Here is a 26256-nt window from a genome sequence, read left to right as displayed (position 1 = left end):
AGACATTGTGTGCACTCGTTGTGGGTCTCTGGCATTTCGTCAGCCCACGCGAGTTGTGTGGATATAAAGGGAAAAGTTCAGACGGTGTCGGGTGGAGTTCCCAGGTAGCTCAGTGGTAGAGTGCTGGTACGTTCAACCAGAGGTCCCGGGATCGATACCCGGCCCCGGAACAATTTTTTCCTTGAAATTATTCAAATCTGCTTTACAGGGAGCTTCACCTGAAAGACTAGATTTACATAATATATACGTTACTGTGTACGTTAACAGAAAACCACAATTCCAAGTCACACAGACATTGTGTGCACTCGTTGTGGGTCTCTGGCGTTTCGTCAGCCCACGCGAGTTGTGTGGATATAAAGGGAAAAGTTGAGACAGTGTCGGGTGGAGTTCCCAGGTAGCTCAGTGGTAGAGCGCTGGTACATTCAACCAGAGGTCCCGGGATCGATACCCGGCCCCGGAACAATTTTTCCCTTGAAATTATTCAAATCTGCTTTACAGGGAGCTTCACCTGAAAGACTAGATTTGCATAATATATACGTTACTGTGTACGTTAACAGAAAACCACAATTCCAAGTCACACAGACATTGTGTGCACTCGTGGGTCTCTGGCGTTTCGTCAGCCCACGCGAGTTGTGTGGATATAAAGGGAAAAGTTGAGACGGTGTCGGGTGGAGTTCCCGGGTAGCTCAGTGGTAGAGCACTGGTACGTTCAACCAGAGGTCCCGGGATCGATACCCGGTCCTGGAAAAATTTTTCCCTTGAAATTATTCAAATCTGCTTTACAGGGAGCTTCACCTGAAAGACTAGATTTGCACCCTTAACCTCTGTTCCTCTCTCAAAGTGAGTGTCCAAGTTTCACATCCATACAGAACAACCGATACTAACTGTTTTATAAATTCTGACTTTTAGCTTTCTTGAGAGCTGACTGGATGACAAAAGCTTCTCAACCGAATAATAGCAGGCATTTCCCCTATTTATTCTGAGTTTAATTTGCTCCCGAATGTCATTTATATTTGTTACTGTTGCTCCAAGACACCGGTATTTGAATTTTTCCACTTCTTCAACGGTTAAATTCCCAATTTTTTATATTTCAATTTCGTACTATGTTCTAGTCACGAGACATAATCATATACTTTGTATTTTCGGGATTTATTTCGAAACCTATCTCTTTACTTGCTTCAAGTGTTTTTCGTAATAATTTATGGATTTTATAATACGTCTAGACGACACCAGTAGTGATGACCATGATGATGATGATGATGACGATGATGATGATAATAATAATGAAGAAGGGAAGAGGAGGAGGAAGAAGAAGAAGAATGTTGATAATAATAACTGTGTGAAAGTGAAGTTTTTTGGAAACCCAACAACTACAGACCTGTGCTTCTACTTGAAAGGCTTCATGCATCGCTCACCATCAGTAGCTCACGGCCAGATACGAATATTGTAATAATTGGAGTTGTGATCATACTGTATAGCACACAGAAGAAGAAAAATTTAATTTATTTATATTTGTTATTTTGAGAAACCATATACTTTCATCTACCATATCCAATGGTATGCACTGAAATTAAATACCGAATGATGTTTTTGTAACTGTACGTACAACTGCTGCAGTGACGGTCAGGAGCCAGCAGATAGCTACGGGGCAGTGAGAGAGCACTAGGGAACCCAGGTGCCTAGATAAGTTGCGCGGACAATAACTGCCCTTAAGACTAGAATTCGTAGTCTCAGCTGAAAATAACTGAACAGATAATTATAATTTTCCGGACATTAAAATATATTACATTCTCTATAAATAAAACTAAAGATTATGTAATAACACAATGATAGTAAGTATAAGGACTGTACCTTGAAATCCATCTGCACAGAGACAGGAGAAACTGTCAATGCCATCTACACAAGTAGCCTCATTCAGGCACGGATTTAAATTGCATTCATCTACTTCTATCTGCAAAAAAAACATTAAGGTGAGTATCCTGACAAGCACACAGAAGAGCAACTGGCTACAGACTGGAAGGTTCCAGATGGTTGGGCGATTTTTCTCGTTGCCAAAACTTCTGAATGGCCCTGCGGTACCAGTCAGAGCATGATGCCGACTCATCTTAATACCAAGGTCGTCCACCGTGGAGTAACGGTTAGCCTTCTTGGCCGTGAAACAAGCGGGCCCGGATTAAAATCCTGGTTGGGGTTTATCTGAGGTTTTCCCTCAACCACTCGAAGCAGAATAGCAGGGTAACTTTCGGCGTTGGACCTTGGACTCACTGCGGGTGACTGGGGGAGTGTAACTCCCTTGGATAGATGGCGCCTTGGTGAGTAGTGAAATCGACAGTGGCATGTTCTTCTGGTTGAGGATGAAGCAGATTCAGGCACATGAATTGCGAACAGATGCCATCGACCTGAGGAGGCCGTAGAATAACATCACACGCAGGCAGAGGGTCAGGTCTCTAGTCAGAACTGCATGCTGTGGCTGAATCGATACGATGACACCATGCAGTGAATCATGCGCTTGAAGAGTGATCCTAAATGAACTTCAACAATCATTCTAACATAAGGAGGTTGCACAATAAGCCTAAAGCTGCGGTGTTTGCCTGCTGGTCCTCCTCCGAAAAAAAAAGATACCAAGATCATGAAAGCTATACATTTGTGCTCCCATGCAATTTCATGGTGTGTAAAGGGGGATATCTATATATATGCTGGTTAATGTCCTTAATCGTTAATAGTTGTAGCAACATTATTAATCCCTTGCACCTTAAAAGAAGCTTGAAATAGTTTCCTCACATGAAATTGAGATTTATTGCGTTTATGGCGACTTCATCCCATGTAGAGCAAGTGAACCTTTCGAAGCACCATGATTATCAACTGTACACAGAGACATGTGGAATAAGAATGTCAGTCTGATTGCTGTGTTGTGTGTAAATGCTCTCAAGAAATAGACATTTTTTTATCAGTAAGTCGGTAAAATCAATTAATTTTGTGAGATTAACATTTTCCTTTGAATTGTTCTCAACAGTTCAGTACTGAAACCAATTCTGTTGCTTAGCAAAGCCAGTACTACTAGAAGTGGTAGATCCAGTGGAAATAGTAGCAAAGTTCGTGAAGTAATGTTTCGTGTTTACAGTTTCTTAAGAAATAATATGAATAAAATGTAGCCTTTGGATTCAAGACCCACAGCTTCAACTCGGTTGACGGCAATATATTCTGTGTCTCCCATGTTGCTGAATTTGCAGTGTGAAAAAGATCCTAATACATTAATCAAAATAACAATTGCCCATGTACTCTTCCAGATGTCTCCAGATTCTGACCGATGTGAGCAATATCTGGCAATAATGAAGGAATGAAGTATAATTCGAGTGATAGGTATTATCGGTAATTAGTATTGCAGATTCCATGATTTCACATATTTTATGTAGTTAGCTTAAGCCAAAAAACACGTAAGTATCAAGATATAGTAGTAATCTCTGAGGCATGTTCAGTAAGTGTATCGACTGTGTAGCAGAGAATTTGAAAAGACGTTCATCTTGCCTAAAGACATATACAGTGAAACCTCTCATTTACGGACATCGAAGGGATGTAACAATCTGTCCGCACCTGGGAGGTGTCCTTTATTGGGAGGGAGGCTCCCCAATCTAACAGCAAATTTATGATATGGATTATGTATCCCTTTATGCTTTAAATGAAATGTATTACTGTAGTTTAATTCTAAATACAGTGTACTACATTAAATTTTTTGCAACTTTGAACTACAGTAGATAAGACCGAAAAAGGAAAAAAACAGTACTGTGTGATGCAATTTTATTCTAGGTCTACAGTTATGCAGTACCGTCATTTACAGTTTTCAACTTAACCTTTACATTCAGGTGCCATGTCGCTCGAAACAGAACAACTGATTGAAGTGAAGAGAATAATCCTACTAACCCTATCATGCATCGAATACAATTTCACGATCTCCGAAACCTTAGACCCATCAGACAGGTTAAATTTTATGACTTTGTTTATCCACCCGGTTCCAGCTAAGAAGGGGTAGCCGGCTGGGCTAGTGGTAGCCTACGAGACTCTTATTGTCTTCTTTCATGTTAAGGAATTTCTGTACTAAATTTTCCATTCTTGTAACACAATAGGTCTTGAAATCCGAGTTCTGTCTGCCGTTAGGAGGTAAAGCAAGCTTTAGGACTGTGAAACAGCTGTCCATGTCCGTGTCTGAGAGTGTCCGTAAACGAGAGTTAAATTTATCATTATTTCTATATTATTTCAGTTGAGACATAAAAATCTGTCCGTTATGTGAGGAGTGTCCATATCTTGGGGGTGTCCGTAAGGGGAGGTTTCACTGTAATTTAATTATATTAACAAAACATACGACTTTCATAAAAACTATCTCTGATGCATTGTTTTTAAATTTTCATGATAAGAGAGAATTTCGAACAGTCAAGAAATTATTGCTTTCATTCAGGGAAAAATAGCTCAAAGCGGTTTAGTTTCATCCTTTAAAAAAGCTACTGAAATGGTTGAAATTCTGGTACAGAAAAACCCACGGTATTTACAATATACAGTAAGGCTAACACAAGGTTCAAAATTGAGACTTCTTTGAGCATGACGTCATACTGGGTCCACAAGGAGAAATGCTCGTCTACTGTGGCATGGCTAGTGGGTCTACTTCTCTTCTAAGTGTCGCGTGAGTGATAACTGTTCATCCTTGGGAGTGCATGTGCGTGTTCTTGACAATCTTCGTGCTGTGCCGTGGCTGGGAGGAAGAGTAAAGAGCTGACTTTCTGTGCTGAAACGTCCCGAATATGCTCAATGCATTTTGATGAGAATGAAGATACTAAAGAAGACTGCAATATTGCACTTTAAGTTACCTATTAGTACAAAGCACGACGAATCAAGAAGCCATAGAGCTGAAAGACGTTAAGGAAAGAAAGTTGTGGAATATTTGTTGGAACATAAGGAAGGAAATGTACAGAATAGTGCTTCTATTTTTTAAACTACAGCTACCTGCTCGAAAATTTCGGTAGACAAATGCCAGCATGATGAAAAAGAAATCGAGAGCCATTGACAAATACGTGTTGCTAGAGCCAGACAATAAAAGGTTAAAAGAAGAACTGAGTGCCTGAATAGACGGCAAACATAATTTTATATAATAAAACAACCACAAAACGAGAGAAATAACTTGTATGAAATATCTAAAAAGTATGTATGTTTTAATTATATAGTTTTAAACATTGTTTATTACTAATGGAGGATTAAATAATAAACATAATAGAGAATTCTGTTGGCATAAAAATCAATAACATCAGCATATAAATTTAAACACTGTGTTTAAAACTTGTTTCAAACAACGGATATTGTTTTAACCCATTAAGGACCAGCATACTTTTTTTTTAAACTATGAGTCGAAACTTTGTATTTATGATGTGGAATACGTACAAATCACTTACATATATTTACGTTGGCGAAAAAAAAAAAATTTGGAATCATTTATGGGCCCGTCCTCATTTGAGGACAGTGGGTTCTAAAGATACTTTTATGACACATACTACCGTAATTTGGTACAGACATCATTATATTATAACTGATGAGCAAAACTTTTATACAACAACAATACTATGTTTTTAACTGTCTTTTGTGCAATTTGGAGCTACTGACTGTTCATTTTACTTGTTTCGGAGATGAAACAGAAGAACATTGATCGCACGATGTAGTGTTTAATTTCACACGTGGAGCTTCGATTTACAGCCTTTCCTCTGACATCATCTCTGTAGATCTCTGTTGCTAAGGAAGTGATGTTTGCCATCGTATCTCACATCCTTGATCGCAGCTGTCACCTGAAATTTACATGATGAGATAGATGGTGGTTTCGACTTGATGAACGAAACTGTAATATCTCTTCGAAAAGTCAACACGGACAGTGAATCATTAGGAAGAACCCTCTTACAGATACACCAGGCATTCACTACAGCCATATCAAGGATTCTCTTGAGGACCGACAAGTACCACTTTCTACCTCGAATATAGTCATTCCACTTCGAAACTAAAGTTCATTGGTAGTCAAATCTGAAATCACAAGTTCCCCTTCTTTTCTTCAGAAGCTCTTTATTGCTCTCTAGAGGACATTTCTTCATTCTGTTTTCACTAACCATTCTTCTGGCCTTGAAACCTATTGAGCAAAGCTCACACGTGAGTTCGAACATTTTGAAAAGTACTTTACGACCATTTCGTTCACTGATAAATGCTTCTCAAAAGCCTCAAACATTTGGAAAGAAAAATTTACTATTTCTATCAATGGACGGATTTTGAAATCGTTGTCAGGATTTTGAGCCTCTAACAGTGCAATGCAGTGCCTCAAATGCAGATAAGATTTCAGCTTCTGGAAGAAATTTATGCGTACCACCTGGCTCCAATATGACTTTTGCTTCCTTTAGCAGTCAACGCTTCAGCAATGCCACTAGTATGTAAAACAAGGGGACGTCATTTTGAATCGTTCCTGTAATGCACACGCACAGTACTACACGTTATCACATGAATGACTGGCTACCCAACACTAAAGTAACTCTAACAAAGTCAGGACACACACTGCTGACTAATGCTTGTTTTAGTACCTCTGTCTACCAAATTCTTCTGTAACCTAAGTTCTGAACCACCATCTATAATATATAATATATCAAATCAGTGGCAACAATCAAAACAAATATCATGAATTCACTACTCCAATGGAAATATTAGCATCAAAAGAAATCCACTGTAGTTCAGGTACCCACTGTCCTAAATTGAGGACAGCTATTTTTACACCAGTGAAACAGCTGCCTACTATGCTCACAAGATTATATATACCTCACAATTCTGGCCAGAGTATCCTGGTAGACAGGAGCAATTGTACTTCAGTGGTTTGATGTCAATGCAGGAAGCACCATGCAAGCAGGGGTTGGAGTCACAGCTCTTCACTTGTATCTCACAGTAAGAACCTGTGAAGCAACAGCATCATTTTACTAATCAGAATAGCACAAAGATGGAAAAATAATATGCACAAAGTGCAACCCTACCAAAACTATATCAGGCTGCAAATTAATTAACACAAGAGAACAAAATCAGGTGCAAATTTTTATTAACAGAAAAGAATCTCAAATTATTTTTAATTCAGTAACAGATAATTGATTATCTTGCTCAGACTGTAGATCACTTTGCCCACAATGCACTAGAATATTATATAGATGATTATTAATCAAGATGGCAGAGGAAACGAGAGCACTGGTATCCCACGAACTGGTCCCAAACACATAATTTTTAAAAATTTTTAATTGGTTATTTAACGATGCTGTATCAATTACTATCTTAGGTTATTCAGTATTGATGGAATTGGTGGTAGTGAGATGATATTTAGGGAGATAAGGCCGAGAATTCAACATAGATTACCTGACATTCGCCTTACAGTTAGAGGAAACCTCAGAAAAAACCCAATCACGTAATCAGCCCAAGCAGGAATCGAAACCACGCTTGATCGCAACTCCAGATCAGCAGACAAACACACTACTGCCTGAGCTATGCTGGTGACTCACAAATATATTCATTCACTATAAACTCTATTTCATGCTCTAGCTATATGAACATTCCTTATATTGCAATACAGAATATATGAAGGAAAAATTCGTGACAGAATTATGAGAAGCTATTATACTGATGTAAGATATATGAAACAGAATAAATAAAAATAAATGAAAATGAAATGTACTTTATTGGACTGCTAGGCAGCAAAAAGACTTATACTCCAATGTTGGCAATTAGAAGAAGAAGAAGAAGAAGAAGAAGAAGAAGAAGAAGAAGAAGGAGGAGGAGGAGAAGGAGGAGGAGGAGGAGGAGAATTATGGGTATTGGGAAATGTAACAAATTTCCATTATTTTCGTAGTGATTATCATTGTAAAGCAAATATACAAGTCATGACAGAAAGTCTCTTTGCCTCTAATCCCTGTAAAGAAATAAGTACAGGTATTAAAGTAGTTCTATTGACTTTCTAGAGTATCCAGGCAATATGTACACACCTACATAGCCTGGTTTGCAATCACAGGTGAAGTAGCCTGGTCCTAAGGTGTGACAAGTCCCACCATTCACACAGGGCAAGGAGAGACATTCAAACCCAACACGATCACGATCACCACTGTCACTGTAGCAGAACTTCTGTCCATCTTTGGGCTGACTGTAGCTCTCAGGACACTGCACACAAGGTACTAGTCCTGACTGCGAAATTTCACCTGGCGGACACATAGCTAAAAGCAAAGAAATAAAACTGTATTTCTGTGACCTAACAGAACATTAATGTTTGTACTAAGCATGAATAAATTGTAAAATGGATACTGGTAATACAATATTGTGAGGAAGAGGAGTACTTAAATTGGAATTAGTTGTGCAATTCATCTCCGTATATTATGCATGCACTGCATACATAACTGACTGAATGGCTGAAATAATAATGTTTAAGGAAAAACATCCCAAGGAGACATTACAATGAAGAGATATTTGAAAGCAATGCAATATGCTACAAACTGTGAGATTCAAAAAGTTTTGTTACAGTTTATAAAAATCTAGTTACACCTTCTGTAAATCAGTATAAATAACTAGTACAGAATCAGAATCAGAAAAATGACGAGACAAACATAAACTATACAAAAGGTAAACACCAATTTTGGGCAAGTGGTACAAATGTGTCAAGAATACAGCATCACGTGACTCCAACAACTAACAAAACCAAAAGATTAGACTTTTTTCAAGATGGCGGATGCTACAGTAGGGTGGCCCCTAGCTATAGGCCTACTTGTGTGGAATTTTTGTTTTGTTTTGAGATCTCCCCCCCCCCCCCGCAATTTATTCCAATTTATAAAAAATGAACCCGTGAAAAGTTTCAAACACATCAGATATGGGGAACCATGCCTAACAGCACTTTACAATGGGCATGAGCATCTTCCTTTGTCAAATTTTTTACACTTTTATTCTGTTCCTTCAACTTTCTTTATTCTCCCATTCCCATTCTTGTAGTCCATTGCTTCCTTAATTTCGTGTAACCATATGTTTTGAGATCCACCTCTTTCTTTCTTTCCCGGTTGCAGAACTCTTCTTGTCCACCGCTGTGGCATGTCTGGCTGGTTGGGACAAGTTACCTGGTAGGGGTTCTTTCCTCAACCAATTGAAGTGTTGGACCTCAGACTCATTCTATCATCATTAATTCACATATTATCATCATCATCCATGCCATATCCTGGGTTCAGTTCAATGTGCAGCATGCAGTACTTGTACAAGAGCATGGCCATTCGGCTACGCAATCAGTCACAGAATAGGAGTGGTAAGCACAATAAGCCTCAGGCTGCAGTGCAGGCCTTCAGCTCCCTCCTCCGTACAAAAAAGAAAAAACTGTTCATCCTCCTTACAGTAGCATGCAAATTAATCCGAACAACATAATTACTTATGCGAAAACACTCAAATGGGATAAAAAAAGGATCTAAGACATACCTCAGTAATCTATGTGGCCTCCCTTGTTCCTAATAACAGCTCTGAGACGATTTGGCATGCATTCCACTAATTTCCCACAAATATTCATTTCTTCATCACGAAACCATACACCAATGAGGACAGAAATCATCTTCTCCTTTGTAGAACAATACATTTTTTGCATTCTTCTTTTGCAAATTGACCACAAGTTCTCAATGGGGTTGAGTCGGGTGAGTTGCCTGGCCAGGGGAGTACCTGAATATTCTTCTTGTTGAAGAATTCTGTAGTTTTTCGAGGCGTATGGCATGGTGCCAGGTCTTGTTGGAACACACCTCTGCCATTCGGAAATGATTTTTGCAGCTGGGGTACGATTCTGGTTTCCAATAAGTGAATATACTGTATTTGTCAGAATTCATCATTCCCTTGATAGGTATTAATGCTCCAGGCCCTTCATGTGTAAAACAACCCCAAAACATTACTTTAGGGGGGTATTTGGGTGCTTGTTGGAGATGAGCTGCTGTTACTTTTTCTGATCCTTTCCGTACGTAAGAAACACGATGGCCGTGGACCTCGAAATGAGACTCATCGGAAAAAAGTACATTCTTCCAGTCATTCACTGTCCAGTATTGATGTAATTTTGCCCACATTAAGCGTTTTTTGCACATAACAGGGGTTGGCAGTTGCTTCTTAATAGGCTTACGAGTCCTTCGTCCAGCTTCCAAAAGCCTACGCTGCACTGTTGCGACATGAATATTCGCCCCAGTGGTAGCCATTAACTCGCGGGTTAAGTCGACAGCAGTTAGTCTAGGATTTAATTTACTTTTCCTGACAATTAAACGATCATCTGCAGGTGAAGTCTTCCTTTTCCGGCCACAGTTTCCTTTTTTCTGGGGTGTGATGGATCCAGTCTCCCTGTATCATTTTATGATCGAATTAACAGTAGCCAAACCGATGTGACATTCTGCAGCAATTTGCCTCTGTGTCACAGAAGAATGCTCTGCTAATGTTATAATTTTAGACCGTTTTCGTGGAGTTGTATCCATTAGTGAAGACGACAGAATGTACACAGGATTGCAGTATTAAGTCTTCAACACAACTGAAATGCTTATAAGTACAAAACGACAGGCAAAATATCACATATTATTAAAAAAAATAATAATAACGACAGACCTTCAACAATGGAATTACACGTACTACAGATGTTAATTAAATTGGTATGAGCAGCTACGAGGCCAACAATGATAGAAAATGTAAAAATATGTCGTGTTCGGATTAATTTGCATGCTACTGTATGTTTCACATGTCCATACAATTGCAATTGCCTGTATTGTACAAAATCCACATTTGTATTTTCTTTATTCATTTGTTGCTAACAACTTCATTTCGTATTCTTTCAAGTTTAGAATGTCTGGTTGAACACCTTAAGTAGTTCATTTCTGATACTAACAATTTTGATTCAACTTCAATGTTTCCACTCCATAATATGTAATCATTTTAATTAAATATAAAATATAGTTAACATATACATTTTATTAAGAATGGCATTACACTACATAATTTGTCCCAACTGTATACAGTGTACAAAATTGTACATTAGTTCCAAAAGTTATTCTCCAAAGTCTCTCTTTTACAATTTGGAAATGTATGAAGATATTTAACTACCTGCAGTAAAAAATGCTTTTGTTTTTCATTCTTTGTTAAATATAAAATATAAATTATATGATATTGGAAAAAAATTATTAATAAAAGATTTAAGAATGGCATTATACTCCATACACAACATATGAAAATGCGATTTGTGAAGGACATACGAAGAAGAAAATATGATAAAGGGAGATACGATATAATGTATTGGGAAGTAAAATGTATGGACTTCACAAATAAGAACAAGAAATCCATGTGGCTGATAGAAGATGAAGTCGGCAATGAAATGACAAACAAGAAACACTGGATAGATGGACGAAATATGTAGAAGAGCTATATGAGATCGAGAATCATCCAGATGACTTAGCTATAGAAGATGAAGCAGCCATATGAGAAGAATGAAAAGGATTTTCTAGTCTAAGAGGAGAAGCTGAGCTAGCGCTTAGGAAAATGAAGAATGGGAAAGCAACAGGAGTTGAGAGAATCCCCGATGAATTAGTGAAATGCTTGGGTGAAGACAAGAAGGAAATTTTATTATTGTGCAACGAAATATATGAGAAAGGCGAATGGAATGAATATTTCACGGAGACAGAGTTGTTGTCAATATGAAGAAAAATAATAATGTCAAGAAATGTAATGAGTTCAGAGCTATCTGCCTGATATCGCACTTTGCGAAGATTCTCCTGCAAATACTGGATCGACATTTATATTATAATACGGAAGGAGAGTTGCAAGAACAATTTGGCTTCAGGAAGGGAAAAGGTATAAGAGATGCAATTGGACTGATGCAAACAATCAGCGAAAGACACCTAGAGAAAAATAAAGAAATATATGTAGTATTTGTGGACCTAGAAAAGGCTTTTGACAGAGTTGACTGGAATAATGTTAAGGGGATTCTGAAGAAAATTGGTGTGGATTGAAAAGACAGGCGGCAATTCTGTAACCTCTCTATGAAACAACGAATCAAATTCAGGAGAGAAGAAATGTCAGAGGTAAGTCGAATAGGGAGAGGAATATAACAAGATGCCCTTTATCACCTACCCCATTCAACATCTACTTGGAGTATTTAGTGAAAAACTCCTTTCAAACATGAGAGAGGTGACAGTGGGAGGAAGGTGAATAAAGTGCATAACATTTGCTGATGATGTGGTGTTGTTAGCAGAGAAGAGACGATACTAAGGGACATGCTACTGGAGCTAAATGACAGCTGTGAGCAGCAGACACGACTCACGTCCATAACTGCCTGTCATCAGGCTTGGGTTCTGATGCAGCTACAGAGCAAGTTGAGAGTTAGGACTGGCCCATTCAGCCCAGGTTTTATAAGCCCAGTCCAGGAGGGACCCTAGAATGCTTGTCTGTGTGCTTGTATTGTACAGTGACTTGCATTCATGGCAGCCAGTCTAGGCTGGTTAAGATCTAAGTTCGTTGGCTATTTAGTCACTTCAAAACATCTGTATTTTCTGGTAAAATACGGCAGAAAATTCTTGATTAGAGAAACATAGTTTTACAATTTATTGTACTACAGGATTTCACAAAATAATAAGATAAATATTATATATTTCATTTTCCTGCAAAGTGTATCTGACTCAAGAAATAACGGCAGATAATTCTTCATTAAAGAAGCATAGTTTTACAATTTACTGCAATATAGAATTAAAAAGAATTATAAGAAAAATATACATTTCATTTTCCTGCAAAGTGTATCTGACTAAAAAAATAGTAACATTTCGTAACTTGTGACTAGTTAAAATAAAGGAGAGGAGAGGAGAGGAGAGGAGAGGAGAGGAGAGGAGAGGAGAGGAGAGGAGAGGAGAGGAGAGGAGAGGAGAGGAGAGGAGAGGAGAGGAGAGGGGAGATGAGAGGAGAGGGAAGGGAATGGGAGGGAAGAGACAGATCCTAAAAGTAAGCTGTATTTACCTGTGAAGATTGCATGATTGATTTACCTTTGCAGTCGTGAAGGCTAGTGGAGCCTCGTTTGAGTGTTGTCCAGTTTCCAGGACAGTGTGAACATTCAGTCTGACCAGACTTGGGCTGATAACGTCCATAGTCACAGGTCGTGCATGGCATCAAACCTGGTATAAAACTTTTCCAATGTTTACGTTTGCGGCCATAACAGCCTGGAGGGCAGAGTGCTGGACAAAAAAAAAATGTCAAAATAATCACTTCATAAATTTTCATTCAACCACTTTAATCTTCATCATTGATTAAAGTTCTTGTTAACACTTTGTTAAAACCATAACATTTACTTCAACCTGTCGAAGGTATATGCCTTTTTTAAACAATTTTACACTTTTTTAACGTAAGACTAAGTAAATTTTATATATTAATCTTCCCCAAGAGCACATTCAAAGGCCCATATCTGTTTTGTTTTTTTAGATAAAATATTTAAATAAATTGAGTATGATCTATCTAGTAATGTTTCTCTTCTTATTTCCTTTTGAAGACATGAAAAATTATTAACTGTTATTACACTGAGTATCATTGGTATATCTATTGATTATTTAATTGCCCTAAATACTATGAACTATTACCTGCTGCGACCATGGTGAGGTTTATTGCCTCTATCTAGAAAGAGCTTTTGCCCTTCTGCCAAGGGGTTTATGATGAGTACAAAAGCTCCATGTAATCAAGTATAAAAGTTACAGATGAAGAAGGTAATGAAGACCGATTCAAAACAATGCTTATGGGACTACTGATGGTGATGAGAAGAGAGATAAAAACGATGAGGATGTGGCAGAAATTCTACATCTAATGTCAAAAGCTGTAACTTATAATAAATCAGTTTCGAATAATTTCAAAGAAGTACTTTTTCTCGACTGTTAGTTTTGTGTTCATGGTGGTATAAGCTATGACTGTGCAGATTGAAGGAGCAATAGAACAGAAATTAAATAAAAACCTATTATACAGTTTGTAATTACGTGTATGCTTCATTAGAAAATTAGGCTGAAAATCTGAGTAGTTTCAGCAACAGCACATCACTGGTTCACCCACAAACTCGATCTGAACAGCAGCATTCCATCCCTTAGCCAATGCAGCATGGTTGCCAGACTTCATAATAGCAAAAAAAATAAAGATACATGTTAATATTTTTATTTAATTTACAAGAAAACCGTTCATTTTATTGAAAAACTGCAAGGTGACAAATCATTCCTTACCAGGTTCTCTAATGATAACAGTAAAATTCAAAATTGTATGGATAGTACTTATGGTCACATTTAGAGGAAAATTATTTTTTTTTTCATTTGGAACTGTTACTGTATTAGAATTTCTTGTTGTACTATATCCAAGGAATCAGCTGTTAAAATCTGCACAGTTATATTACCTTCACTTGATGTATAATTTTTTCAACTTTTATTATAGCTGCAAACAATTTTATAAAGTTGGACAATTCATATTTTCTGGTTCAAAATGGACAAGAAATATGGAGCAAAACTGCATTTAGAACAGAATAAGGAAGACATTATAGCATGTCAGCGCAGTGCAGGTAGACCTTTGGAGCTGTACTTTTTAATGAAAAAATTTTGCAGAATATTTTGAAGTTAACCACCAAAGAAGGTAAAATTATATACAACAAACTCGACGCAGATGAACCACATGCTTTGAGCTGCTTATACTTGAAGATATAGTTAATTCATGGAATGTGAGCATGGCTGCCCTATTTCTATGGTTAGAAGCCATTTTATGGTAATCTCGCTTTGTCCTTGGTTCAACATACAAGTGCATACAAGAAGAAACGAAAACAAAGCTAGAGAAGAAAATCGGGGAAAGGAGCAGTTCCGGACATGGTAGAAGGTTTGCAAGGAAGTGGGAGGAATATCACAACTGATCATTTCTTTACAAGTTTGGAACTAGCAAGAGAGTTAGAAAAAAAACTTGAAACTTACAAAAAAAATCGTACAGAACTATCAGCAGAATTTTTCTTAACAAAGGAAAGAATTGCTGCATATTCTCTCTTTGGATTCCAAAAATAAATTATAATAGTTTCTTATTGTCCAGAAAAGGTAAGGTGGAAGAGACTGAAGCAGCAAAACCCATCATCATACTCTACTGCAATACTACACTATGAATAGCTTAGTTACACCTTACACAACATAATGGATGACAAAGAAACGGCTTATGATTAGTTTCTACGATATATTGAATGTCAGTGCACTCAATGCTTTCGTTATTTGGATGCACATAAATTCTAACTGTGAAAAGAACAGTAATTGCAAAAGAAGAGAATTTCACTGGAATAGACACATCTCTAACATGGCAAAAGAGAAGTCGATGCAGTGAAGTACCATATAGGGGAGAACAAAACGTGGATGATGTCACCTATGTGAATGTTCTGTGGACAAACAATATCAAGGCAGATGCTGTAAATGTTATTTTGTGTGTAAGCAACACTGACACTTGTGAAAACGATTAAGTTACAGATAACATTTTAAAATAATGAGTATAGGAACTCAGTTTTCTCAATATAATGATGTACAAACAAATTCTTATCTTACATCAATGACTTCAACGTAACAAAATAATTCCGATAATAGGAGAGTTAAGTTACTGGACTGGTTTCCGATGAGAAGCTTTCCCTGGAGCCCTTTCATTTAGAGATAACTGTAGTCAGTTTTAATGGTAAGCATGGTTACTACTTGATTACCAAGGACAACTGGTGAGAATTTGTACACCATGTCCCAGCCAAAAGAAAAGTTCTGTAAGATGGTCATCATCCTTGGTGAAGTGTATTTGGGTTCTAGAATTATTATCATTGGATGATGACAAATTCACAACTAACACGTTCAATTAAAAATATAGGATAGTAGCAGTCACTATAAATCTTGACAGTGAAACACAGGATTACCTCATTTTCAAGTCTGAGCTGTCTCAGTTATTTCAAGGTATGTAAATCTAAGTGCGAAATATATACTTAATTGCAAGAACGAGAGGAAATGTTTTAGAAAAGCTAGCAGTACCTTCACTAAATATGCTGCACATCAAGTTCAAGTCGTTATCAGATTTAATGTTTAGACATTCTGAAACATGTTTCCAGGCACATTTCATGTCGATTGAAGTCGAAAGATTACAGAGATGATGAAGTAGAACTTCTTGCGGCTCCAAGCACTGAACAAACATTATTTACATACCTAGGACACATTAGCAACATTAGTGAAGTGCCATCATAACTGAATCTGTGATCATTATTTCGGAGTTGAGAACCTCTGCTGGACAATCACAGTGTGCGCGACTAGTATTCTGTATTCTGTTTGGCTATTAAACATGTTTTTCGTTTATTCTCACCAGGAATATGCCGATATCGTGTACATGTGACGGCAATGCTACCGGGTTCATATTATGATAGTTTGAACTCAAAATATCAAAATTTGCCATACAATTACTCCAAAACTATAGAAATTTGGTTATAGGTACGTTAGGATCAATCAATGCAGAATGTGCCCAGTAACACGTTCTAGAATTTCTGAACATTAAATTTGTTACACCCTATATAAGAATTTCTAGTTAAAATCTAGAACACTTACATTTACATTCTCTCGCGTTCTTCGCATGTATTCTCCTTGTTGATGATCCTGGAGGACAGGAGAGACAAGTGGTGCTTCCCTCTGCAGGCTGGTAATGTCCGATGGGACAGGACTCACAAGAAGCTGTGACCACGTTGTAGAATGTCCCTACAGGACACTTGATACATGTGCCGCCTTTCAATACAGATCCAGATGCACAAATGAACTTCAGCTCACTCTTGAATTCAACCTGTTTTATCTTCAAATATCTCTTACGATGTGGCATTGAACCCACGTTAAGCAGAGTTCCTTTCCTTGCTGATCTGTGAATGGCATCCTTTGCACGATGCATTTCGGACTGTAGGACTTGTGAAACTGATTGATTATATTTATTTCTGGCGTGGCCTGAAGATTTAAGAACAGTTTAAGTCTTAACGAATAATATTCACAGAAGCTATTTGTTTAATGTAAGTTTTCAGATAAGAAAATTAAAATAAATGTGATGAAAAGCATGGTGTATTTCTGTGGTGGAAAACCAAAACATGATATGTCCAAAAACAATTCACAGGAGAATAGTTTTTAAATTTCGTTTGTACACAAAAAAAAAAAAAAAAAAAAAAACACATTACCAGCTAAGTAGTACTTCACCTATAATTAGTTTGACATATAGGGAAAAGAAAGCAATGAATATTGTTTGAAGGAATATAATTTCAGAGCAAAAAGACTCAAAGTACATACAGTAGAACCCTGATTACCTGTCACCCTATTAACGGATTGGCGGAGTATCCGACAGTCTTTCCCTCGTTCATTTTTTTTTTTTGCTACAGAAACATATGAAGTACTACTGTACGTTATATATGTATGTATTCTTTTCTAGAGAGTTTTATTACAACCCTTTACACTTGCACCTTTTGGTCTACTGTTTGAGTTTCTGTATTGTACAACTTCTATATAAAATGTATTCCATGAGTGTCAAAAGGAAACGTTGTGCTGGTATCGAAGAAAGTGCAAATAATTTGAGTGGTTTTGGGAAAGAGAAACTGTGGCTCATCTCGCATCAGAATACGAGACTGATGTTACAACTGCGCGATTTAATAAAAATCAATGATAAAGTGTACAGAATATGTAAATCTACTACATGAGACCTCTACTATTCCTATCCTACAAGAAGTGTCCTTGCCCCTTAAAAGCACGTCATTGACAACCGAATTTAAATTTGTGAACTTCTGATTCACTACCAAGCGTGTTAAACAAGACCATGGAGAAAATAACGAAAGTGCAAGTATTATTCACTTAATTTACGAAAATATTTTATGCTACAGATTATCCAATTTTTTCGAATAACTGTTCAGTCCACCCCCTTCATTACCACGGATAATAGAGGTTCTACTGTAATATCATATTCTGCCATTACAATATATTATTACAAGACATAACTTACATCAGTTAAACAAAGAATTTTCATTACAGGGTGAAATAGAAGTGGAGAAACAATTATTAGACTATGAGATCATTACTGCTCTCTTCAGTGTCACTATTATGAGCAGTGTCTTTTATGGTGAGAGATTCACAGAAATGTCTGCATTCTGAACTTACAAGTGGAAGCAAAGAAATGAAATTTCTTTGTTTATGGAAATGATGTGGGCAGGACCCGAGAAAGTCTCTGGTATGGTGATTCCTATTGGTCTTTATTTTTACTTGGTCATTAAATGATGCTGTATCAACTACGAGGTTATTCGGCATCGATGGGATTGGTGACAGAGAGATTGTATTCAGCGAGATGAGACCAAGGATTCGCCATAGATTACCTGATATTTGCCTTGCAGTTGGGGAAAACCTCTGAAAAAACTCAACCAGGTAATCAGCCCAAGTGGGAATCGAACCCATGCCCGAGCACAACTCCGGATCAGCAGACAAGCGCCTTAACCGACTGAGCTACATTGGTTTTCCTCTTTTGTTTCTTCTCATGTCAATTAGGCCTACTCTTTTACCAGGCTGTATTTGAATTCAATAACGCCAAATGTTTTATACTTGAGCCATTTAATTTGCAGTCATTCAACAGATTCATTGTGTGTCCTTTGTACTTTTATCAGGCAATTTTTGAGTAAGAAAGAATATGACAAAGTCCTTCCTTTTCATTTTCACAACTCTGAAGTCCCCCCCCCCCTCTAACTGTGCGTACAAAGTTATACCAGTCTCTAGCAATCATTAAATCCATAGATGTACCCTTTTTTGTTCTTCCAATTCTTGCATGGTCCACATTACATTTCAGGTGAGGTTGACCAGGAAGCAAAACTTGCTGGTCAATTACTTCCAAGATGAATGGCAAGCCACAGCAACCGACATTATTATGGCCATATTAACATTCCTATTTTGTTCAATGCAAATATCAGAATATGTGATGAGATGTTTAGTGGAGTTAAGTAAATGTATTACTTTTTTGTAGACACAAAATGCAATCTATTCGGGTCCTCTGCCTGCCATAGCCTCATGCAACATAAAACATTCAGTAGTATAATCTCTGTCTGACAGTGACAACTTCCGTCTAACAGGCAAACACTAATACTAGCATATTTTGTGTATGAAGCTGCAGAATATTTATCTTCTTCTTTAGTTCTATATGCTAAGTCAGCTATAGCTAAGTGTTGATCATATCCTTATTTAACAGAATTCTCTTCCTCGACAATATAATGTTGATCATCTATCTGTGTAATGGTCTCCCTTCAGAGAAGCGCACAGATTGGGAATATCCTCGCACAGGTGGGCCCATTGCACTACACGAGATGGAATGGTGTGTATACCCTAAGGCCTCCTGCGCTACAGATCCCCTTGTATGCCATCTCCGAATTCACCTACAGCCTACATGATCCCTTTACCTTTCGGCATAGTCCCACGAGCCCAGTGGAGAGTCCACGTTATATAGCACATATCCACAAGGTGGCCTGTAGCCAACGCTACATCAGAGCAAGCCCGAATTGTAGGAAAGAAACAAAGAAGATGATGACAAAGTTACCCGGCAATTCTACTTCCACTGGTTGAGGGAAAACCTCGCATAAAACCTCAACCAAGTAATTTGTCCCAACCAGGATTTGAACCAGGTCAGATGTGCTGACCATTACTCCACAGTTTTAATCATATTCTTTTTTAACTATATGCATAAACATGTTAGCCAACAATGCAGAAACATCTTTAAATTGCATGAAATATCCTCTCAAATATTCATGTTAGCCAACAAAACATTGCCAAACTTATTTGTCTTCTAGTAAGGAACATATATTATGAAGTAAACACATTGTTTTGTCAAAACATAACATGTCAAACATATCATTCTCTGCATTAAAAATTGTTGTCCATGGGCATAACAGGAAATGTTGCTGTTGAGAGTATGCATGTCATAGTCTGCCTGTACATGGACACTGTTAAGAGCAACATTTGTATACCATATCTCAATTTCGCTAATTTTGGACATATTGGGCCGTATTCATAGACATTTTTAGAGCGAGCTTCCGGTGGATGATCAGCGTTTTTCGTATTCATAAACCAGTGTTAGCGATAGGATATGATTTGAATTCCGTACAAGTAACCAGTGGATAGCTGGGGCTAGCTTAGTACGCTCGTAGCACATGCTGCGAAATGTCTATGACTAGCACCCATTAAGTTTTGGATTTTTACCACAGATTTAACAGAGAATTTATCATCCTGAAAGTAAAAAAAGTTAAAGCTGTATTTACCATTACAAAAAGGTATCTTTTTGAAATTCCTTACTGCTGTCTAAAAATAAATAAAACGGTATTGTTTATTCTTTGACATGTTAAAACACTGCTCTAATGAACCTACCTCTAAAACTACTTACATTATAGCTGAGATGAAGGAAATCAACACACTGACTTTTTGTACGTTTCTGGATACATACCGGTAACATGATTTCTAGCAAGTTTTAACAAACTTACTGCAATTTTCAGATACTTCGCAAAAAATGTTATTAATTGGTATTTTATTTCAATTTTCACAAATCGATCATTAGAAATAAATGCAGAAGAAAGTGGTATGGAGCCTCTTCATTAAGGAACAGCTAAGGAGATGCACTGCCATTAAAATCAAACGTCTTCATGTTTATTTGGACATGCAAATCTGTAAGAGAAGGATGGGGATGAGAGGGGGAAGAAGGAGAGGGGAATGGTAGTGGTAGTTTATTCGCCTTATAAGTTATTTTTACAAATCTTGGCTTTATCAAGCTTATTTCTAGGTCCTAATCTAGTTTCTAATCACACTGTATCAATTTATAACAAACACACTGTAGATATAGTACAAGACAGGAGTAAGTAGACAGTTAAAACAACATAATAATCCGCTCTTGGGCTGGTGCATATTATAGAAATAGTACAACTATTCCAAAGGTGACCCAGCTGTAATGGAGAAATAATTATAATTTGCATATTAAAAGTGTTACTGCAGGACATCTCCTACATGATAAGAAAGATTACAACTCTGATAGTTTAATAATAATAAAAAGAGAGATTACTTGAAGGAAAAACTGAATGAGGTAGAAACAAATAGCAAGAAAAAATCATTAAAGATTTATATAAGGGCATAAAGGAATTTAGGAATGGATATCAGGCAAGGATAAACGTGATCAAGAATTAGAATGGAGACTTACTTGTGGGCACTCATTCAATCCTGAACAGATGGAAAAACTATTTTGGGCAACTACTAAATAGAAATGATTGGGACGAAATTCAAATACAAACAACTGAGTCATTTATGCCCGAAGCCACACTTTCTGAAGTCGAAATTGCGATAGAAAATCTGAAGAAGTACAAGTTTCCAGGTATCAACCAAATTCCAGCACAATTAATAAAAGAGGGTGGAAGTGCATTATGTAGCGCAATTTACAAGCTTGTAATTGCCATTTGGGAAAAGGAAATTGTACCAGAACACTGGAAGGAGTCCGTAATTGTGCCTATTTTTAAGAATGGGGAAAAGACTAACTGTTGTAACTTTCGAGGTAGATCACTTTTGTTGAAGTACAAAATTTTGTCCAATATTCTTTTGAGAAGATTAACTCCATAAGAAGATGAAATTATTGGCGATCATTAGTGCGGTTTTAGGCGTAATGGATCGACTATTGATCAAATTTTTTGTATTCAAGAGATATTGGAGAAAAAAATGGGAGTATAAGGGTACAGTACATCAGTTATTCATAGATTTCAAAAAGGCATATGACTCAGTTAAGAGAGAAGATTTATATAATATTCTTATTTAATTCGGTATTCCGAAGAAACTAGTTCCATTAATTAAAACGTGTCTCAGTGAAACGTACAGCAGAGACCGTATAGGCCAGTTCCCATCTGATGCTTTTCCAATTCACTGTGGACTAAAGCAAGGAGATGCACTATCACCTTTACGTTTTAACTTTGCTCTAGAATATGTCATTAGAAAAGTCCAGGATAACAGAGAGGATTTGGAATTGAACGGGTTACATCAGCTGCTTGTCTCTGTGGATGACGTGAATATGCTAGGAGAAAATCCACAAACTATTAGGGAAAACACGGGAATTTTACTTGACACATGTAAAAAGATAGGAATATATACTGTATTTCTTACACATGTTAAAATTAGGTAGCAGTACTTTGTTGTTGACTAGTTTCAACCTGTTGTAGGTTATCTTCAGAACAGGTTGGAACTAGTCAACAACAAGGTGCCTAATTTTAACACGTGAAAGAAATACAGTAGGCCTATATTTTTCGAAGTGATATAGTGTATAAAGAGATAGGTTTTGAAGTAAATCCTGAAAAGACAAAGTATATGATTATGTCTCGTGATCAGAACAGAGTATGAAATTGAAATATAGAAATTGGAAATTTATCCTTTGAAAAGGTGGAAAAGTTCAAATATCTTGGAGCAACAGCAACAAATATAAATGACACTCAGGAGAAAATTAAACGTAGAATAAATATGGGAAATGCCTTTATTATTCAGTTGAGAGGCTTTTGCCATCCAGTTTGCTCTCAAAAAACCTGAAAGTTATATTACCGTTTGTTCTGTATGGTTGTGAAACTTGGACTCTCACTTTGAGAGAGGAGCAGAGGCTAAGTTTGTTCGAGAATAAGGTGGTTAGGAAAATATTTGGAGCTAAGAGGGATGAAGTTACAGGAGAATGGAGAAAGTTACACAACATAGAACTGCATGCGTTGTATTCTTCACCTGACATAATTAGGAATATTAAATCCAGACCTTTGAAATAGATTGGGCATGTAGCACATATGGAAGAATCCAGAAATGCATATAGTGTGTTAGTTGGGAAGCCGGAGGGAAAAAGATCTTTGGGGAGGCCGAAACATAGATGGGAGGATAATATAAAAATGAATTTGAGGGAGGTGGGTTATGATGGTACAGATTGGGTTAATCTTGCTCAGGATGGGAATTGATGGCAGGCTTATATGAGGGCGGCAATGAACCTCTGGGTTCCTTAAAAGCCATTTGATAGATAGTAAGTAAGAAGTAGTAGTAGTAGTAGTAGTAGTAGTAGTAGTAGTAGTAGTAGTAGTAGTAGTAGTAGTAGTAGTAGTAGTAGTAGTAATAATAATAATAATAATAATAATAATAATAATAATAACAATAATAATAATAATAATAATAACAACAATAATAATGAACCTACTTATCAAGACATGAACTATTAACTAAAACAAATACTGAATTAAATATATTAAATCCAACTAATACAGTGCAATATGCATTTACAAAAGCAATAATTTCAATTCATACAGTGAAACCCCAATAATACACGCTCGTTTGTTACGCTATCCCACATTATACATTCTTTTTGCCCAGTCCCTTGAGATCCCTATACAAAACCATGTAAAATCCACTCCTTAATATGCTCATCATTCTGCTTAATACACTCTTTCATCTGTTGCAAATTCTAGAATACCGTACTTTAAAGGATACTGAAAAAATTTTTCTGAACTTCTACATTTACCGCTAGCATCCGCATATTTAAGGATTTGTGAGGTCTTTGGTGAATACAATAGAATGGATGGGACTATTGAGTACCTGCAAGACTACTGTATTAAAAATTCAGAATCTGTCCTTCCTGCTGGCAGTTTTAAATTGCACTGTCAGTGAAGACTTGATGAAGAGAAAGTGGAAGCGGTAGACATTCCAAATCCTTCTCGCAATGAAGCCCTTGTCGCAGTATCTGTGATTTGTAGATTCATTAATATTTCTAGTATTATATGTTATGTTTTATTTAACGACACTCACAACTGCAGAGGTTATATCAGCGTCACCGGATGTGCCAGAATTTTGTCCCGCAGGAGTTCTTTCACATGCCAGTGAATCTACTGACATGAGCCTGCCATCGACTTCGCCCGGGATCGAACCCGCAACATTGGGCATAGAAGGCCAGCCCTATACCAACTCGCCAACCAGGTCGACATTTCTAGTGTCAAACTACTGATGTCACTTCCGATTTAAATTGTGTGGAAAAAGCAATTATTCATAGTACTGGATTAAGTGCAAGACAGAAAATAATTTTTGACTTTTTTAATAAAGGGGCACTTTTATTGATAAGGCAGTGTATTTGTTCGGAGATTTTCTGAAAGGAAAGAAAATAAAATAATCTTTTATCCTGAATAATTACAGTATTTAATCCTTAAATTTCTTCAACAAATGTTTATGCTGATACATACCTTTGTGTTAAAATTTAAAAAATCCAAAAATAACTCACTCTTGCTAATACGCAGTCCCATTTAATACGCTATTTTTATGCGGTCCCTTGAAGAGCGTCTTATCAAGGTGTCACTGTAATTTAACATGTTGCAATTAATACTGTTTATGTATAATCAGCTAAATTAACGTAAACATGAGGATTTTTATTTCTAATCAGATATATGTATGAAGCTCATTGTCTCATAAAAATGTAATAACTTCATGTAATAGTGAAGGATTCTTCTTCTAGTAATACATATGAGTGTGTTAATTTGCAGTGTCCAATTCTCAGTTCGGTAATTACTAATTAATCCTTTCTTGATAAAATTTTTATTTGATATTTTTATACAGAGCTGGATGTAACATTGTGGAGTTTACTGTTCGAGGCAGTTATTCAACTTTTTTTTTCCCCTCAGTCAAGGAACATTTCCTTTGAATATACAGCACGATGTCCTGATGTGACATGGTGTCGTGCTTGGTCAGCCTGTTCATTGCCAGATGAACTTTCATTGTAGTATGTCAGTTGTATATCGTGTATCAAAATGTGATTTAAAGAAACATTGTACAGGGCCAATACAGCACTCATGAAATTTATGAAGCTGTTTGTACTCTTTTAGCTACATGTGTAAAAACATGTTTCATAGCATAAAACTCCCTGCGAATATGATATCATTATGTGTCCTGGATATATAACAGCACACCTGCTACATTCTCAATGTTGAGCCATCAGTAAATATTTTTATGTGACTTGGGTGAGCAATAAAAAATTGTCATTGAATAATTGCCTGTATGTTATATTTTTTCACTGATTTTATTCATGTTCAATTAAATTAATGTTTATTTTTAGTATGGTAGTCTTCCATGAAGGTTCCAAAGGAAATAGTTTACTGTTGCTATGATTTAGTCTAATTTCAGTAGACATGATAATGGTAATTCTGAGAATAAAATGCTCAGATTCTCTTTGGAATCGAACAAACTTCTCGTAACATTCAATGAAGAAAACATAAGGATTGCTTATGGATGCAATCTTAAAAGGCATAATTCAAATTTGGTTGTTTATTTCTTATTGAAAGAATATCGGTAGTTTGTCTGCTTCAGTTCGAATGCTATGATTGGACTGGTGCAAGAGTTGAGGACTCAATAGTATCCAATCATTTCAGAGTTACAAACTATTGCTTCATAATCAAGTTTTCATCTCACAATAGCTTTACAGGTATTAATTAGATCTTGGTAATCACGTCCCCAATATTTTGCAGCCAGTATTTCCATAAAATTTATTCTTCTTATAATTGAACATAATCTTTTATGGCTATTAATTGTCAGAACCATATTAATCTTTTTATTTCATACTATGTCTCATGGCACTACTTTATGGTCTCACAAAATGGCTGACAAGAAGAAAGAATAAAGAAAATCCACACAGTTTTTATGTTTAGTTAGGTATGTTCGGGATGTCAGTGTTGCCACATGTCAGTTCGAATGAACTTTCATTTTCAGTGAATATTCGAACCTAGAATTAGTGTATTATTTGTGTTGTGTGATGTGTTTAATAAGAAAAAGCCACAGTTTTTATGTTTATGCAGTTATGAGCAAGTGATAGCGAAATAAGCTTTATATGGCTGGAGTTTCAACATTTGGCACCATGAAATACAAACTTTTCTTGTATATACCGATATTTATTCAATTATCCGGCAAAATCTGGTATATCTGGAACTAGCCTGGTCCCTTTGGTGTTGGTTAAGAGGGATTCTACTGTAATTAAATAAATAAATATATGAACCTCTTTCATTTATAGAATTTGTTTCATTTCAAATGTATGACACACTTACTGGAAAACTTTATACAAGAAATAAGATCTTTTTAATGAAGAGAATATTCAGTATCTAAATTATCTACTTGAGAAAGAATCTTGGAGGTCCATATTCAAACA

General features: G+C 36.7%; 1 protein-coding gene across 15 annotated transcripts in view; it reads right to left on the bottom strand.

Annotated features, from left to right (window-relative positions):
• The window catches only part of LOC138707385 (sushi, von Willebrand factor type A, EGF and pentraxin domain-containing protein 1-like), a 376277-nt gene that overhangs the window by 69296 nt on the left and 280725 nt on the right, over window positions 1-26256 (bottom strand). For all 15 annotated transcript variants that reach the window (XR_011334222.1, XM_069836741.1, XM_069836728.1 and 12 more), the window contains 5 exons: window positions 16635-17018; window positions 13059-13247; window positions 8031-8255; window positions 6829-6959; window positions 1852-1951 (listed from right to left, as the gene is read on the bottom strand). Coding sequence is in view for 14 of the 15 variants with exons in the window: in XM_069836741.1 (XP_069692842.1) it covers window positions 1852-1951; window positions 6829-6959; window positions 8031-8255; window positions 13059-13247; window positions 16635-17018 (1029 nt within the window). In the remaining variant the exon portion in view is untranslated. The remainder of the gene's footprint in view (window positions 1-1851; window positions 1952-6828; window positions 6960-8030; window positions 8256-13058; window positions 13248-16634; window positions 17019-26256) is intronic.

The sequence above is a fragment of the Periplaneta americana genome, chromosome 10 (assembly GCF_040183065.1).
Source record: "Periplaneta americana isolate PAMFEO1 chromosome 10, P.americana_PAMFEO1_priV1, whole genome shotgun sequence".
Lineage (NCBI taxonomy): Eukaryota > Metazoa > Arthropoda > Insecta > Blattodea > Blattidae > Periplaneta > Periplaneta americana.
This window is presented reverse-complemented; position numbering and strand designations above follow the sequence as displayed.